The sequence below is a fragment of the Macaca nemestrina genome, chromosome 12 (assembly GCF_043159975.1).
Source record: "Macaca nemestrina isolate mMacNem1 chromosome 12, mMacNem.hap1, whole genome shotgun sequence".
NCBI classification, from domain to species: Eukaryota; Metazoa; Chordata; class Mammalia; order Primates; family Cercopithecidae; genus Macaca; species Macaca nemestrina.
The window spans coordinates 117,895,031-117,912,089 of record NC_092136.1 but is presented as its reverse complement, the minus strand read 5'-3'; the positions used below and the strand labels follow the sequence as shown (position 1 = coordinate 117,912,089).

At 51.0% G+C, this 17,059-nt stretch overlaps 1 protein-coding gene across 1 annotated transcript in view; it reads right to left on the bottom strand.

Moving 5' to 3' along the window:
- The window catches only part of LOC105476425 (transmembrane serine protease 4), a 43,650-nt gene extending 31,887 nt beyond the window's left edge, over nucleotides 1-11,763 (bottom strand). The window contains exon 1 of the mRNA XM_011732379.3: nucleotides 11,555-11,763. Within this exon, the coding sequence (XP_011730681.2) occupies nucleotides 11,555-11,557 (3 nt within the window). The 5' untranslated portion in view covers nucleotides 11,558-11,763. The remainder of the gene's footprint in view (nucleotides 1-11,554) is intronic.
- Between the last annotated feature and the right edge of the window lie 5,296 nt (nucleotides 11,764-17,059).

The following is a 17,059-nucleotide window of genomic DNA, read 5'->3' as shown; positions in this document are numbered from 1 at the left end:
GGAGTATTATTATATAATTTACCATGTCTTTCTTTCATAAATGCTGCCCTCTATAATCCGTGGAACAACCCCAAGAAATTGTCCCCATTTTACGGAAGAGGCAGCTGTTCCGGCTTCAGAGCAAGTAAGGAACAGATCTAGTCCTTCGGGCCCGGTTTCTGGACTTGGTGGACTGTTGGTTTCATTTCCTTGTGGTTTTAGGAACTCATCTGGGTAACAGTCATTAGCTGGTGCTGGGTCCTTTTGAATCACTCCTCCCTTGCAATACAGTCTTGTTGGATATAATCAGCACGCAATCATCATGCAGAGATTGCCCCCAGCATCTCCCCAGCTCTTCCTTGGTCTGAAGGTAGAGTGACTTTGCTCAGTTCTGGGCTCTGCCATGTCATCCATGAATGGGGTCAAGATACTTCCCTCAAAGAGCGTGTCGGGAAAGGGGCCTATTGCAGGGCTTGGTTCCTGGGAGGGGCTTTATTGATATTAGCCTTTGTTCTTCCCTTTCTTCCATTAAGTTCCCACCTTTCTCACCTGCCTCTTCTTCCTTTATTCCTACTCCTCACCCCTACTACTGTTTTAGATCATGGGGAACCTCCTGGTTGGGCTTAGCTCAGCTCCAAAAAGCAAATGGACATCTTAAGGTCCGCTTCCTTTCCAGCTCAGAGATGATGAACCCAGATACAAGGCAGCTCTTGTTTTTAAATGGAGTGAAGATTAAGTGGCTGCAGAGAAGCCACAAAGTGTGCTGCAGAGAAGCCACCAGCCTGGGGAGTATGAGTTCTCATCTTGCCTTGTCTTCTGACTTGCTGTGTGACTTTGGGCACACTCCTCAATGTCTCTGAACCTCAAGGTCCCTTTGGGTAATTGGGAACTGTCTTTCAGAGATGGAATGAAAGGGTTAATAACCTCACAATGAAACAGGCAAGTCCACCAGGCTAATAAGGAGGGGAAGAAGAGGCGGCAGCTCAAGGAGGCCAAAGGAACAGAAAGCTCGGCCAGCTCCTGTCTGCTTCCCTTGCCAAGCAGCCTGTCCCTGGAGCTTTATTTCTGTCTTCCTCTCTGCAATGCTGACTTGGCATTGCCTTGCTCTGGAAAGAAGTCAGTAAGGGCAGAGCTGGGATGACTGGAGTGTGGACAAAGAGAGAAAAGTAGGGGCACATAAAAGGGGCCTCCTGGCCCTGTTCCTGTCTACAGCAGCTTCAGTCTTCCCTGGAGTCCAAGGCCCTGGCTTCCCATGGTCTCATAGGAAAACCTAGAGCCAGAGATGCTGCTGTTGCTAGGTGATGGGATAAACAGGTCCTTTGAGGCTTGGGCAGGTGGCAGTAGGTTGCTGAGGTCAGTGACAAGCAGTGGGGAAAACCCAAGGGAGGGGGTGGGGAAAGTTCTTTGAGTAAGCCAAGAGACCCAGAGGTGCTCACCATTGTGGGGCCTGGCCACAACGCTCCTCTGAGGGCGCCTTACTCTGCTCTCTGATCCCGGAACCTGCATCCCTCCCCCAAACCAACGGCAAACAGCTGTGTCCTCGCCACTTACAGCTGGAATAGGCAGTTTGATGCCTTTGCTGCGCTGGAAACAGGGCTCTCTCTCTTGGATGTCTCAGCCATGACAGGTAAGGGGAGAAGAGGGTCACTGAGGGCTGGAAGATCATGGGGCAGGAGAGGAGGGAGTGAGTTTCTTGAGATGAGCCTGGTGGTGATGCAGCAGCCCAGAGTGCATAGGAAGTCCTCAGAGATGATTGATCATGCCTGCTTCCAAGTATCCTGGGATCTCACCTGTTACTCTGTCTCCAGGTGGGTCAACTACCAGCCCAGGCCATATGCAGCTGGGCATCTAAGCTCACGTGCAGAGATTCAGGGAGCATCCTCACAAACACTGCCTGGCGTTGAGGCATTCTTAGAGCAGCACTTTTTCCTTTGGGTCTACCCTCAGCCTCGGCTGCTACATTAGAAACCATTTTGCCTTGTTCTAAGCCACATAGGTGCTGACCTGTTGGCAACTGGAGCCGAGCGCCTTAGCCCCTATCTTAGCACATAATGGCTCCAGGGCAGGGCCTGGGGCCGAAGGGAGGGGTCAGGCAGCCTGCCATTGTCCCCTGCCAGCCTGCTGTTCAGCTCCCATCGTTTAAGAATCAGCTTTTGTGTTTGGGCGTAGCTCTTAGGTTTAGTTAGGGCCGGGAGGCAAGGAAGATGTAACTATCCCTATTTCACAAATGGAGAAACTGAGGCACAGCAGTTATGCTCTTTCCCCAGAGATAATGTGAAGGGCAGGAGTGAGGTATTTATACATGCCCATTGGGCTGAATTAAACTGAAGACGGACCTGGCTCCCACTGGAGAACCCTTGCTTCCAGGCGATGCTGCTGTTTACTGCTGTACTTAGGAATCCCTCTGCGGTCTTCTCTTTGTCCTAGGGGAAGCAGCTCATTCTCTCCCACCTTTTGGAACTCGCAGCAATTCTACTTTGCTCAGCTTTCCCTCTGTTCTAGGGTGGTGGGTCCATCTGAGCCCACCTTCCCTTCCTGGAAGGGTCTGATAGGAAGGAAGGTGCTACCATCTTTGCACACCTGAGGACAATGCCTGGACAATGGCTGGTGTGGACTTGAGAGGACCTTTCAGTTCAGCCTTTCAGCCTAACAGGGACCCTCACGGGTTTGCCGCTGGGAAGGGCTGATGGATATTGAAGCTTAGAGGGGTTCTCTCAACTCTGCAATTTACCTGAACTGAGGAGCTGCCGTCCACGGAGCAGTCTGATGTTAATTTAAAAAAGTTCAAAGACAGAGTGTATACCATCTTTCAAGAATCATACTCACTTTTGCTTGACCTGAATTGTCCTTGAAACTTTAAGGGGAAGGGAAATGGCTGGGAGGGAAAAGGAACTGACTGGAACTGACTCCAGTCAGGAGTTCGAGACCAGCCTGGCCAACACAGTGAAACCCCGTCTCTACTAAAAATACAAAAAATTAGCTGGGCGTGGTGGTGGGCACCTGTAATCCCAGCTACTCGGGAGGATGAGGCAGGAGACTCACTTGAACCCGGGAGGTGGAGGTTGCAGTGAGCCGAGATCGTGTCACTGCACTTCAGCCTGGGCAACAGTGTGAGACTCTGTCTCAAAAAAAAAAAAAAAAAAAAAAGAAGAAGAAGAAGAAGATCTGACTCCTCCATCTGTAGAAAAACTTTGAGCAAGTCACTCAACAGCTCCTGGACCCAGTTTCCTTCTCTGGAATGTGGGTACAATAAAAGCAACTTCCCAAGATGGTAGGGAGTAGGGTTCTGTAAGGTGTACCACCTGCTCAGCACCATGCACTTTTCAGCACCTTTGCAAGGCCCTGGGAGCCCCATCTGGTCCTTGCATGATTTTACAGACTTGCTCATAGTCCCCTGAATTGGTCTTTGCAGTTTGAGGGGTCTCAGCTACCTTGATCAGAAGGGGGTTGTCCCTTGATCCTGCTCCTCCTGAACTCTGAGGCAGGCACGCTGGCCTGAATCCAGCTCTACCTCTTCCCAGCCAGGTAGTCTTGGGCAAATTAATAAATTTTTCTGAGTCTCAGTTTTCTCATCTGTAAAATGGGGAGAATATGACTTACTTCACAGGGTTGTTGATGAGAATTAATGATGACACATGTGATGTGCCTGGCTTGGTGCTTGAAATATAGAGGAGTTTAGTAAGTGAAAATTAGTGCCCTCTGCCCCAGTCACCCTACAGGCATGGAGAGCAGAACTCCACACATGCTCAAGGAGGGTCTGCACTGTGGTTCCATACAGGGGCAGGGTTGAGGATTCTCATTTGTTCTGGAGGCCCCAGTGATAACCAGCCTTGGTGGGCTGGTGTGGCTGCTGCAGCCAATCTCCTGGCACAGGTTTCAGTGACCCTAGATCTGTTTCCTGTGAACTCTGAGCTCAGGATCCCATAAATAGTGCTTTAATAGTGCTTCAGTGTCTTCTCTGCATCTCCGACTTTGTAGTTGCATAACCTGAAGTTCCTTTACTGCTTTCCTGCCCACTCATATAACTCGTCGAGTGCTTCATGAAGTTTCTCCTTGCTGAGATTTCATTTGCTAGGAGAGGCTGTGTTTTACAGTGCACAGAGCACAGGCCGTGGAATCCTGCAGCCTGGGTCTGAATCCTATTTGCTCATCGGCCTGAGGCTTTAGGCAGTTTTTGAACCACCAAGAGCCTCAATTTCATGTGTGTGTGAAAAAGAGGGAGAGAGAGAAAGAGAGATGCAGTAAATCTCCCTCCTAAGGAGCCCCAGATATGCATAGCATATAGTACATTGCCTGGTGCATGGTAAGAGTACAATAATTGTTTTTTTGTTTGTTTGTTTTGTTTTGTTTTTGAGACGGAGTCTCGCTCTGTTGCCCAGGCTGGAGTGCAGTGGCGCGGTCTCGGCTCACTGCAACCTCCACCTCCCAGGTTCAAGCGATTCTTCTGCCTCAGCCTCCCGAGTAGCTGGGATTACAGGCACCTGCCACCACGCCTAGCTAATTTTTTGTATTTTTAGTAGAGATGGGGTTTCACCATGTTGGCCAGGCTGGTCTTGAACTCCTGATCTCAGGTGATCCGCCCACTTTGGCTTCCCAAAGTGGGATTACAGGTGTGAGCCACTGTGCCCAGCCAAGAGTACAATAATTGTTAACTGTAATAATAATAATAATACCAATAATAATAGTTTAGTCATTGAGTAAGGCACCTTTCTGGGCCCTGGAGATCTAGCAGTGAATCAGAGGTAAAGCTCTTTTGCCCATGGAGTATATTCTATTATTTTTATTAATTATTACTAACAATATTAAAATAGAACCTGGGAAGTTCATGACATAGTAGATACTCATAGTCAAAAATTATTTACTGTTAATGGGAAGGAGATTCATAGAGAGCCTGTCATGTATGTAATGGGAACTGAACAAAGAGCTACTTTTATGATTTCATGGGCCCCGGGGCTTGGCTTCAGCAGGGTATTCTGTGGACTAAGTGCATCTGGGGAGAGTGACCAGGGCAGTCAGGGGACAGGAGGGGATGTCATGTGACCTATGTGAACTCTCTTGGAAGAGAGGGTGGGGGACGCAGTTCAGAGAAGCAGGGACCAGTGGAAGCATGAAAGCTTCAAGTGTGTGTGGCCATCTGAGAAAGGCAAAAGACCATTCCAGGAGGAACGGGGGAAGTTACAGAAAGTCTTTTCTCCTGGCAAAGGAAAGATTGTTTTCAGCAACTGTAGCTTCTAGAAACAGATGTGTGAGCAAAAGCTGGACTGTGAAGGATTCTGTGGCAGACAAGGGCCAGGGTCACGTAAGGGCTCCGAGCACCCCTGGGGGATTCGACCAAGCCCCCCAGCGGTGCGGCAGAGGAGCAGTGACCAGGGCAGAAGTGGTGGGGGTGGGGGACAGTCCTTCCAAAACCTGCAGCTCTGTTTTTCCCGTATGGGGGTTCTGCATTTGATTTCAGTGGAGCAACCGGCTCTGAGGCCAAAGTATGCTTGGGAAACCCACTCGCCGAGAAGACCTCTAAGGTTTTTCCTTAGGGTCTGTGATTCTGAAGAGCTCACTCTCAGTCTGAAATTTCTCTTGTTTCCTTTCACAGATAGGATTAGCCCTAGGCCTGATCCACTTGTAATATTCTCTCTTTACATCAATTTTCTATCCTTAATGGTCTCCTGGTAATTTGGGTTTTTTCCCTGGGCAGCATTGGGTATGAAACTTGAGTTTAGTCTTCTCGAAAGTCTAAGTTAATTATAGCTACTGGTTTTCCCTTTGCCCTTGGCTGAACGACCCTTTTCAAGTCATGAACCTCTTTGGGCCTCAATATCTTTCTTTTCTTTTCCCTTCCTTCCTTCCTTCAATTTCTTTCTTTCTTTCTTTCTTTCTTTCTTTCTTTCTTTCTTTCTTTCTTTCTTTCTTTCTTTCTTTCTTTCTTTCTCTCTCTCTCTCTCTCTCTCTCTCTCTCTCTCTTTCTTTCTTTCTTTCTTTCTTTCGTTCTTTTTTTTTTTGACTGAGTCTTACTCTATTGCCCAGGGTGGAGTGGTATGATCTGGGCTTACTGCAACCTCTGCCTCCTGAGTTCAAGTGATTCTCGTGCCTCAGCCTCCTGAGTAGCTGGGATTACAGGCGTGAGCCACTGTGTTCGGCTAATTTTTGTATCTTTAGTAGAGACGGGGTTTCACCATGTTGGCCAGGCTGGTCTTGAACTTCTGACCTCAGGTGATCCACCCACCTTGGCCTCCCAAAGTGCTGGGATTACAGGCTTGAGCCACCACACCCAGCTGAGCCTCAATTTCTTCGTCTACAGAATGAGGATTACAATGTCTCAGAGAGTTGTATCAGACTGAAGGGAGATTTTGGATGTGAAAATGCTTCTTGAAGCACAATATGGTGCCTTTTTTGCATTTGGATAGAGACATGATGCTGCCACTGTAGCTATTACTCTCTTTAAGACCACCAGTGACACCTACGTGTCCCGGTAGGTTCTCCCGGCAGCCTGGCAGGACCCTCCTCTCTGGGGACTGGAGATGTGATGGTAGGTGATGTCAGGGTGGAGATGGGATGAAGGTGAGGGGCTGACCTCGGCTCTATAGTTACCCCCTTCTTGTGGACATCACTGAGTGAGTGAATGTCAGGTTCTGCCTGGGGTGTGGGCAAGCGGTGTCCCCTGCTCCTGTTCCATCTATGGAGTGCACAAAATTGAAGGCCTAGATTTTACATGTTCTCTGAATCTTCCATGGTATCTTTCCAGTACCTAGCACAAAGTAGATGCTCAAGGAACACATGCTGAATGAACGAATGAATGAATGAATGAATGAATACAGATTTTAGAGGAAGAGACTGAGACAGCAGGATATGCTGAAAGCATTGGTTGGCTCAACTGCACCAGTGGGTGAAGGCCAGCCAGACTGATATGCAGGACATTTTGTGACAGGGGACGCCACTGCCACCCCTGGACAGGTGCCCACTCCTGGACAGGGGCCATCGTGTCTCTCACCCTTTTCCTCAGTGTTCCTTTCATCTGCTACCCTTCGAGAGTTTCTGGTTGCATGTGCATTACACGAGGAAGCTGGAGGGGCTCTGGGGGGCCACGGGCAGGGGAGGACTGTTGCGGTTTTCCGTCTCGTTTACACATGTCTCTGCTGCCGACATGCTGGTTAGTCAGAGCGGCAGGCTGGGAGGTGGCGTTAGACGTGTCACGGGGGATTGCCACTTTGGCTCTGCCCCACTTTTCCCCTTCCCTATCACCAGGGTTTCCAGGCAGGCTCAGACCTGTGCCTCCCTCACGCCCAACCGCCGCTGGGATAAAAATCCTTTAGTAACCCCTCAGATAGAATCTGGCATGTTTTCCAGTTCAACTTGGGGTGAGCCTTGTTTTCAGTGTCAGATAAATCAGACACTGGTTATAGGGGATTCCGTCTTTGATCATTTATCTGTCATCCATCAATCCACTCATTCATTCATTCACATTTACTAAGTGCCTAGTCCATGCCATGGATGACACGCCCTGTGCTAGGTTTACGGCTAAAAACAGAAAAGACACAGACCCTGTCCTCAAGAAGCTCCCATTCTGGTGGCAACAGGTTTATAAGAAAATGTGGCAGATGGATGCACTTTAGGTTTGGAGGAGTTCACTATCCTGGGGAATCCTTGCTTGGGAACTTGAAGCGTTTTATTGAGGCTGTTGTTTTCACCTGAGCTGGAAGGAAGGCTGAGGGCAGAAGAGGCACCTGGGAAGGCTGAGGCCATGCAGATTTTCAGGCCTGAGAGCGTTTGTCTCCTGCTGCCCTGGGGCTGTTCTGGGGCTTTGGGAAGCTTGTTAGCAGTTCCCCAGCCTTGTTTTTGGTCTGTTTTTCTCATCTGTCCCCCTGCCCACGGCCCCCCTGAACTGGTCTCTCCTCATTTCTTTCATTCAGTTTCTCAGATCTCTTGGGCTTTGGCATGGGTCTGGGCTAGGGAGGTGTCTGCTGGGTCCTCAGCCGCACTGAGCGAAGACTGAGAGGAGGAGAGACTGAGAGGAGGAGAGACTGAGAGGAGGAGAGGCCTGGGGGCACACAGGAGCCCTGACATCTAAACCCCTTCTCCAGGGAAGCACCCAGGCACAGAGCTTGACCCCAGGGTCAGGCGAGAAGCGCCTTGGGAGATGGACAGGGCCTGGGGATGCAGCTTCCACCTCGGCAGGTGCAGCTCCCACCGCCTGGAGTGCCAGCACCTTTGCTCCAGCCGCAGCACAAGACCCTCTTGTCCCTACACTCCCACTCTTTCTTGCTGTTCACACATGCAGTTCCCTGTGTCTGGAGCTCCTTCCTGCTTTCCCTGCCTGGAGAGAGCCTGCTCATCCTTCAAAGTCCATTGCAAATCGTTTCTCTTCCAGCACAATTTCCCCACTGCCCTAGAGAGAATCTGTTGCCTTTTCAGCTCCAGGGGTACCTTGTAACCACTGCTGGTGTTATACTTGCCACACTCTGTGTTGAGCACCTGCAGGGTGAAACCTAGGTATTGTGTCCCCCAACCCCCAGCCCCATTTAGAGACTGGCCAATGACAGGGGCTGATTAAATGGTGGCTGGCTGGAGCTTCTTTGGGGGGAGTTACAGTGACACCAGGCCCCGTCACCCAGGTGGCGAGGGATCCAGGAGAGCAGGCAGAGCAAGTAGCCCCTCCTTGCCTGTCTTGCCTTTTAGGACCTTCCCACTGCCCAGCTCAGTTTACCACCTCAGAGCCTAGGATGGCACCGCCGGGGATGAGTGGGCTTCTGGATTCTGTGCCCTAGTCAGGGGTGGACTCCACAGTGCTCCCAGCACCCCACTGCCCGCAGGCTGGCTCCTGACTGCCACATTTCTGAGCCCAGCCAAGCCCAGCCAAGCCCCTTGAGTCTGTACTAGGCTGGCACAGAAAACAGGAGGTGGGAGGGAGGATCAGCTTCCTCCAGAGCAGCCGGAAGCATCAGGGGTTTGACCTCAGGTGTTAACGCCCATGTCTGGTGGCTCAGGGTGCGTCTGGTGGCTCAGGGTGCATTTGGGTCTCCGGAACAGTCATGAGTCAAGGCCAGGAGAGCCAGTCCCAGGGTCCCTGACTTCCCTCCAGGCCTCAGCTACGGAGTAGTTAGGATGGGACACACTTCCTTCAGGGACAGGGCTTGGGTTCTGACCTCTGCCTGGGCCTGAGTCCCTGCTCCAGCTCTCCCTAGGAATACCCAGCTTAATGGGTTCTGGGGAGAGCAGTCGTTAAGACGCAGCAGCTCAAAGGACCCTGACTGTCACAGAGAGGGGCCTGTGGGGATGGAAGGAGGTAGGGAATGGAAGGGAAGGGAGGGCTGAGCCTGGGAGAGGAGATCCCATCCTCCCCTCAGGGCTGGGAGCTATGGCTGTCTAGGGTTATTAAGCACAGGCTTAATGACAGGGTTATTAAGCACAGGCGGTATAATGGCTAGCTCTGGGGCTAGAAACTTCCTTGACCATACCGTGGAGATTGGCCATGCTGCTGCCTTGCCTTTGGGGCCCCAGACCTGACTTGACCCCTCCATCAGTGTGCCCACCTGCCCTCCCCTGCTCCTGCAGCAATGCCCAGCTCCTTCCCTGGTGGCAAAGGGTCTGTGTTGGGTGTGCTACCCAGCTATCATTTCCTAGTGCAGACTCCTCTTTAGTCCTAAGTCCTTACATTTGTGCGGGGCTTCATGGTTTCCAGAACCCGCTCACATGTATTAGCCATGTAATCTCTGCGAGTCCTGTGCGTGTGCGTGGAGGTGTTGTGGGTGATATCATTTCCATGGACAGGGGAGAAGGTGAGTCTCAAGAAGATGAATGCCTCAAGACAGCACAGCTAATCAGGGAGCTGGCCTCAGCCTTCTGATTCTGTAGTTCGTGACCTGCCCTAGAAATGATTCCCTTCTCTGTTGCTCCCCCAAGAGACACCCCGGGTCTCCTCGGTGCCTGCCACCCAGAAGCAGCTCACAGCTAGGTAGGCTCCACAGCTGCTGTCCTCTCCTGGGAGCCCCAGGGGATGCAGCGTCTCTGCACACAGGTCAAACTTTGGGGCACCTCCTTGGATGGGAAAGCAGGAAGCTTGTGCTTTGATCCTGGCTCAGAGGGAAGCCCCTTCCCCTTTCTGATCAGCAGCCACAACCGCACTAGGAATTGTTCTTGCCAGAATTTTCAGAAGAGTGTGGTGGGAAGTGCTCAGGTTGGGAATAGGAGACAATCACTCGAGGGGCCCCTGCAGGTCACATCCTTCTCCCTTGGACAGTGGCTTCTCCTTTCCTCTCTTCCCTTCCCTTTCACGTTGGTGTCCGGGCAATTGCTGCCTCTTGGCCAAGGATTGGAGAAGGAAGACCCCTGGACCCAGCGATTATCTCTTCCCCTCCCTGGCCCTCAGCTGTCCTCCTTGAAAGGTGGGGTTGATTCTCTTTGCCCCAAGACAGCGAAGACGCTCCAGGTATTTTTTTTTTTTTTTTTTTGAGACGGAGTCTCGCTCTGTCGCCCAGGCTGGAGTGCAGTGGCCGGATCTCAGCTCACTGCAAGCTCCGCCTCCCGGGTTCACGCCATTCTCCTGCCTCAGCCTCCCGAGTAGCTGGGACTACAGGTGCCCGCCACCTCGCCCGGCTAGTTTTTTGTATTTTTTTAGTAGAGACGGGGTTTCACCATGTTAGCCAGGATGGTCTCGATCTCCTGACCTCGTGATCCACCCGTCTCGGCCTCCCAAAGTGCTGGGATTACAGGCTTGAGCCACCGCACCCGGCCGACGCTCCAGGTATTAAGAGGAGAAGGAGGAGAGAGGGTGAGGGCATGAAAAGAGACCAAGTAAAAGATCTCCACAAACACCCTAGATTGTTTGAAGGCATTTCTGCACTGTTTTCTTTTCTTTTCTTTTTCTTTGTTTTTTTTTTTTTTTTTTTTTTTTTTTTGAGACAGAGTTTCACTCTTGTTTCCCAGGTTGGAGTGCAATGCGTGATCTTGGCTCACTGCAACCTCCTCCTCCCAAGTTCAAGCAATTCTCCTGCCTCAGCCTCCCAAGTAGCTGGGATTACAGGCACCTGCCACCACGCCAGGCTAATTTTTTATATTTTTACTAGAGACGGGGTTTCACCATGTTGGCCAGACTGGTCTCGAACTCCTGACCTCAGGTGATCCACCCACCTCGGCCTCCCAAAGTGCTGGGATTACAGGTGTGAGCCACCGTGCCTGGTCTGCACTTTTCTTTAAAAAGAAAAGGAATCAGTTTCCCCAGGGAGTGGCAGAGGGCCACTGTGGCATCAAAACAGCCCCCTGCCTTGGAAAAATAGCGCCAACCTCTAACCAACAGACCTGGAGACACTGGGCAAAAGAACATTCAGGATTCAGGAAAGATCAGTCAGGAAGGACAGCCCTGGCTCTGTGCCTGAGGACCATGGCAATGGTGGGAGAGAGGAAGGCGGGTGTGTATGAGATGTGTATGGGACTGGGGTTTGGGGGGATTTGGGTGTGGCCTCTTTTCTTAACCTAGAAGGTGTCACAGAATTCTCAGCTGATGAGCGCTTAGGCTCGTTGAAGGGCCTTTTTTGGGGAGCCCCACCCTCCCCGTGTCTTGGGAACAGAGGGCCCCCACACTCACCATGCTGGCTCTGTGATCCTCCCAGTCTCCCTGTAGCCTGGAGCTGAGATTGTCACCCCAAGGCAGCAGGAGGGCCTCCCCACACAGGTCCTGGGTGGCCAGCGGGTCAGAAGTCCCTGGTCAGCACTGGCTGGAGGAGGCCCGAGTGCAGGGCGGGCCTTGGTCCCTCACGCCCAGCATCCTTGTCCACTTAGCAAGCTGCTGCCTCTCACCGCTGTATTCCAGGAGTGATTGGGGGACTGTGGGCAGCTTGATTAAAACAGCACTACAGGTGAAGTTGCCAAACTGGAATGATTATGTGTCTTGTAACCTGACACCTGTCTTAGGGGCTGGAACAACACCTGAAGTCATTCATGGGCCCTTCAGCCTCAGAACAGGTGACACACCTATGTCACAAAAGCCTTCCTGCCTGAATGATTTCCACCCAACCGTGTGTTGGCTGAAGGTGATGCCAGGAGTTTCCGCCCTTACTCCCCCTACCTTGTAGGTGCATGACTTCTCACTGTGTGAGTGCTTTGGTTTGGGGTTGGGGGAAGTTGGAGTGGTCTGGGAGTTGGGCGACAGAGTTTGCAGCTCAGTGCAAAGGGATCATTGACAGGTGTGGGGCAACAGGATTGGAAAGTTCACAGAGAAGAAGGGAGTTTCTTCTCTTAGGGAGATAAGATGTGCCCCCTTTCCCTGGATCCCAGAAGCGAATCCACAGAGCCAATGATTTGCCAATGTGCTAGTGCTTCCTGCCCCTGCCTCAGCGGCCATTCAAAATTCTGAAAATCACTATTGGTGCCCTGGCTAGAGCCCATGTCTCCTTGTCCACAGGGTCATTTCTTTCTTTCTTTCTTTTTTTTTTTTCTTTTTAAAGACAGGGTCTCTCTCTGTCCCCCAGGCCGGAGGGTAGGGGCGCAATCTCAGCTCACTGCAACCTCTGCCTCCCAGGTTCAAGTAATTCTCATGCTCCAGCTTCCCGAGTAGCTGGGACTACAGGCGTCTGCTACCATGCCCAGCTAAGTTTTGTGTTTTTGTATTTTCTTTTCTTTTGAGACAGAGTCTCACTCTGTTGCCCAGGCTGGAGTGCAGTGGCACGATCTTGGCTCACTGCAACCTCCACCTCCCAGGTTCAAGTGATTCTCCTGCCTCAGCTTCCTGAGTAGCTGTTGGAATTACAGGTGTTGTGCACCACCATGCCCGGCTAGTTGTATTTTTAGTAGAGTTGGGGTTTTGCCATGTTGGCCCGGCTGGTCTCAAACACCTGGCTTCAACTGATCCACCTGCCTCAGCCTCCCAAAGTGCTGGGATTATGGCGTGAGACACCACACCTGGGCCCACAGGATCATTTCCGATTCATGCTCTGCCACATCCTGATAGCTGGAGCTGCCCCCCTGGCCAGGGGATGCGCAAGGTGAAACCTTATAGCCACAGACATTTTTCTGGGAGGGACTTGGATAATTGTCCACATTGTTCCTCCATTCTGTGGGTGACAAAACTAAATTCCAGAGAGGCAAAGTCAATGACCCAAAGTCATGTAATGAATTAGTGTCTGGTTCCATATGAATCTAGATCTCCTTCCATTTCTCAGACCTGACCCTCCCAGGAGACCAGCCTGGGTTAGACGTGTGTATTAGTCCTTCTGTTGATAACGTGCTTCTATGTATCAGCCCTTTAATTCTCCAAAAACAACAACCCCAATATTTTGTTTCCATTTGTCAGCTGAGGAAACTATAGCTCATGGACATGAAGTAGTTCGGGGCAGAGTTGGGGCTGGAACCTGGTTCTCTTACTGGTTCACATTGCCAGCCTTGTGAACATGCTAAATGGAACACAAGTGTCTGAAAGCTCCGGGTTTGTGGTTTGGGATAATATGGCCCATGGAGGACCCCAGTGATGTCTGAGCAGGAGGAATACCGGGTCAGTGTAACGGATTGTTGGCCAAATCTTGGCTGATGAATGCAGTGTGGCCTTGTACTTGTCTCTGAGCAGCAGAAATCTGAAACTGGCCTGAAGGGCTCTGGAGCCAGCGCAGTCCCAGCCCTTCCTTACTCAAGGCTGGTGGCCTTTAGAGTTGGAAGTCTTGGGCAGAGACAAGAGCCTGTGATCTCAGGAGACCTCAGGGTCAGGGATGTGATGATCCAGGCAGGCACCTCCCCAGCAGCAGGGCAGTGAGAAGCCAGTGGGCCACTGGGAGCCACGTTTTCAGTTGTCTTGGTTCCTCTATGTGCCAGGCTAAACATCTGGTCCACAGGTTTGCATTGCTTCACCTGGTGCTCAGGTGATGAACCAGGAAAGAGGCAGCTGTCTGGGCATGAAGGCTGCTGGGCATGGCTGGTTGGAGGGATGATGACTCAGCCTTCCTGGCTTCTGCTCCCCGTTTGGTCTGGGAATTTGTGGAGCGGTCTGGGAAGAAGGCGCATGAGCAAGACTGGGCAGGGTGGTTGTGATGCCTGCAGGTGGGGGTGAAGGTTTACAGAGGGAGGCACAGGGGCCTGGAGAGAGCAGAGGCCCCCCTCTCCCAGGTGCCGGGGAAAACCAGCTGGACCAGAGCCCACTTTTTTTTTTTTTTTTTCTGAGACAGGGTCCTACTCTGTTGCCCAGGCTGGAGTGCAGTGGTGCAATCTCAGCTCACTGCAACCTCCACCTCCTGAGCTCAAGGAATTCCCCTGCCTCAGTCCCCCAAGTAGCTGGGATTACAGACTTGAGCCACTATGCCCGGCTAATTTTTGCTCAAGCCACCATGCCTGGCTAATTTTTGTAGTTTTTTGAAGAGACAGGGTTTCACCATGTTGGCCAGGCTGGTCTCGAACCCCGGAACTCAAGCAATCCACTCGCTTTGGTTTCCCAAAGTGCTGGGATTACAGGTGTGAGCCACCACACCCGGCCCAGAACCCCCATTCTCCCAGAGGAAGCCTCAGCTCCCTGTCAGCTCCGTCTTGCCTGCCTCTTTCTCTTGCCCACCCATCTCTTTAGATTCTCCTCCCATTTTTCCTCCCTTCTTTCCCTCCCATTACTACCCTTTTATCTCTTCTTCTTTATTTTTGACATTTTTTCTCTTCCTTCTTCTCTTTCCTTATCTGTTTCCAGCGTGTGTGTCAAGATCAGAGGCAGAGTTATCATGAAACTCCTGAATCTGAAGCTTCAGAGCCCGTCAAATGCACGGCTCCTTCCAGGGCCCTGGGAAAGGGACCAGCAATATGTTCACACTATCATAGGTTTTTGCAAATTTTGCCGAATATTTCTTTGATATGCTTTTTTTTCAAGAAAGCCCCTCAAGAAGTGGCCTATCCCTGTGAGTGAAGGCCAGAGCCTTCCTCACCCAGGCTGGTCCCATACAGGTGACCTCAGTTTTAGGACCAAGAGGTCTTGTCCAGCTGAGAGCTCCATGCACACCAGATTCTGAGAGGTGTCAGCAGCACTTCAAAAAACTTTGTTGTTTGTTTTCTGTGAGGTTTCTGGACCATGGACTGAGCTCAGACACATCCTGTGGGAGAATATTATTTCTGTAAAGATGGTTATTTAACCCTCCTCCACCCCATCATGGCGGCGCTGCTGAGGGCTGACCCAGAGGCCAGGGCAACTCACTGGTGTCCATGGAGGAGGTCCGAGGCCTATTGCCACAGCCCTCCCGCCTTGCACAGCACAGAGGCGGTCACCCCAGGGACAGGCAGGCACCCGGCTGCTCCTCTCGCCCTTCCTGGAGGAGGCGCTGCCTTCTGTCCCTGCAACTGCCTTCCTTATGGGCCAGCCTGACACTCAGACTTGTTTGAAGCTGCACCGGTAGCTTTTTTGTCTCTTTTCAGCATTCACAACAGCCAGGGACTTGATCTGAATGTATTTTAAATCACATTAAGTAAAGAGTCTGTTGCTTTTTGAAAAAAACCCAAGCCCCTCAAAATGGGTAAGCTTCAGGCCTCTTAAAACCTGGATCCTCCTTGGTCAAGAGCATGAGCTCTAGTGGCCTGGGGTCCTGCCTCCTAATCTCAGCCACGAATGATTTGTGCAACCATGGGCATTTTATTTAAACCTCTTGCACGCCACCTTCTTCATCTGTAAAGTGGGGATAATAATAGTACTGACTTCATAGGGTTGTTATGAAGATTAAGAGATAATCCTGGCTGGGCGCAGTGGCTCATGCCTGTATTCCCAGCACTTTGGGAGGTCAAGGCAGGCAGATAACTTGAGGTCAGGAGTTTGAGACCAGCCTGGCCAACATGGCGAAACCCCTATTAAAAATACCAAACTACTCTACTAAAAATACCAAAAAAATTAGGTGGGCGTAATGGCGGGCGCCTGTAATCCTAGCTACTCAGGAGGTTGAGGCAGGAGAATCGCTTGAACCCAGGAGATGGACCCAGGAGGTTGCAGTGACCCAAGATTGTGCCACTGCACTCCAGCCTGGGTGACAGAGCAAGACTCTGTCTCACAAAAAAAAACCAAAAAACAAAAAACAAAAACCAAAACAAAACCTTCACTTCCATGTGAAATGTTTGGTGCCTAAGAGAGAAGTTGTAAATGGCACTCTTATCCCCATTCACTTCACAAAACGTGTTTATGTAGCTCATGCTAGGCCTACCTCTTGTGTTAGGATCTGTGGATTAAGAGGTAAAACACAGGCTCTGAATACACACACCCCACAGTCTACTGAAGGAGACAGGAGACATCCATACATCATAGTAAGCTTAAAAAGATGTTCTAGTAGAGATAAAAAGAGAACATTTGGGGGTTTGGAAACCTTTTTTCATTTTTACAGTTCTCTCTGCTCCCTTCCTCCTTCCTTTCCTCTCTGCCCGATTTCCTTCTTTCTTCCTGCCTTCATTTTTCCCCTAGATATTTTTACTTAGCTACAGTAATTTGTAGGATGGTATATCAATTGCCAGTTGTTTCTTTTTGAAGACGGAGTCTAGCTCTGTCACCCAGGCTGGAGTGCAATGGCATGATCTCGGCTCACTGCAACCTCTGCCTCCCAGGCTCAAGCAATTCTCCTGCCTCAGCCTCCCGAGTAGCTGGGATTACAAGTCCCTGCCACCACACCTGGCTAATTTTTGTATTTTAGTAGAGACGGGGTTTTGCCACATTGGCCAGGCTGGTCTTGAACTGCTGACCTCAGGTGATCCACCCACCTTGGCCTCCCAAAGTGCTGGGATTACAGGTGTGAGCCACGGTGCCTGGCTGCCAGTTTTTTCTGATTGTACATTTGATCTCAGTATCAGCAGTCACCCACTCATCCATCTATATGTGCCTGGCCATCCATCCACCCATCCATCCAGCCAGCCAGCAAGTATTTTCTCTGATGATACCAGACAATGTGGTTAGACACTGTGGTTGGGGAAAGCAAAGTATCTTCTGCCTTGAAGAGCTCAGTCTGCCCATATACTGCACCTCCCTTCTAGGAGCTTCTGAGAGCAGCAAGCCCTGCAGATCCTTCCTGCTCAAGGTACGAGTGCCCATGGACCCAGCAACGCCACCAGTGCTGGAAGCTGGTTGGAAGTGCAGACTCTCAGCACGCCCCACTCTTAC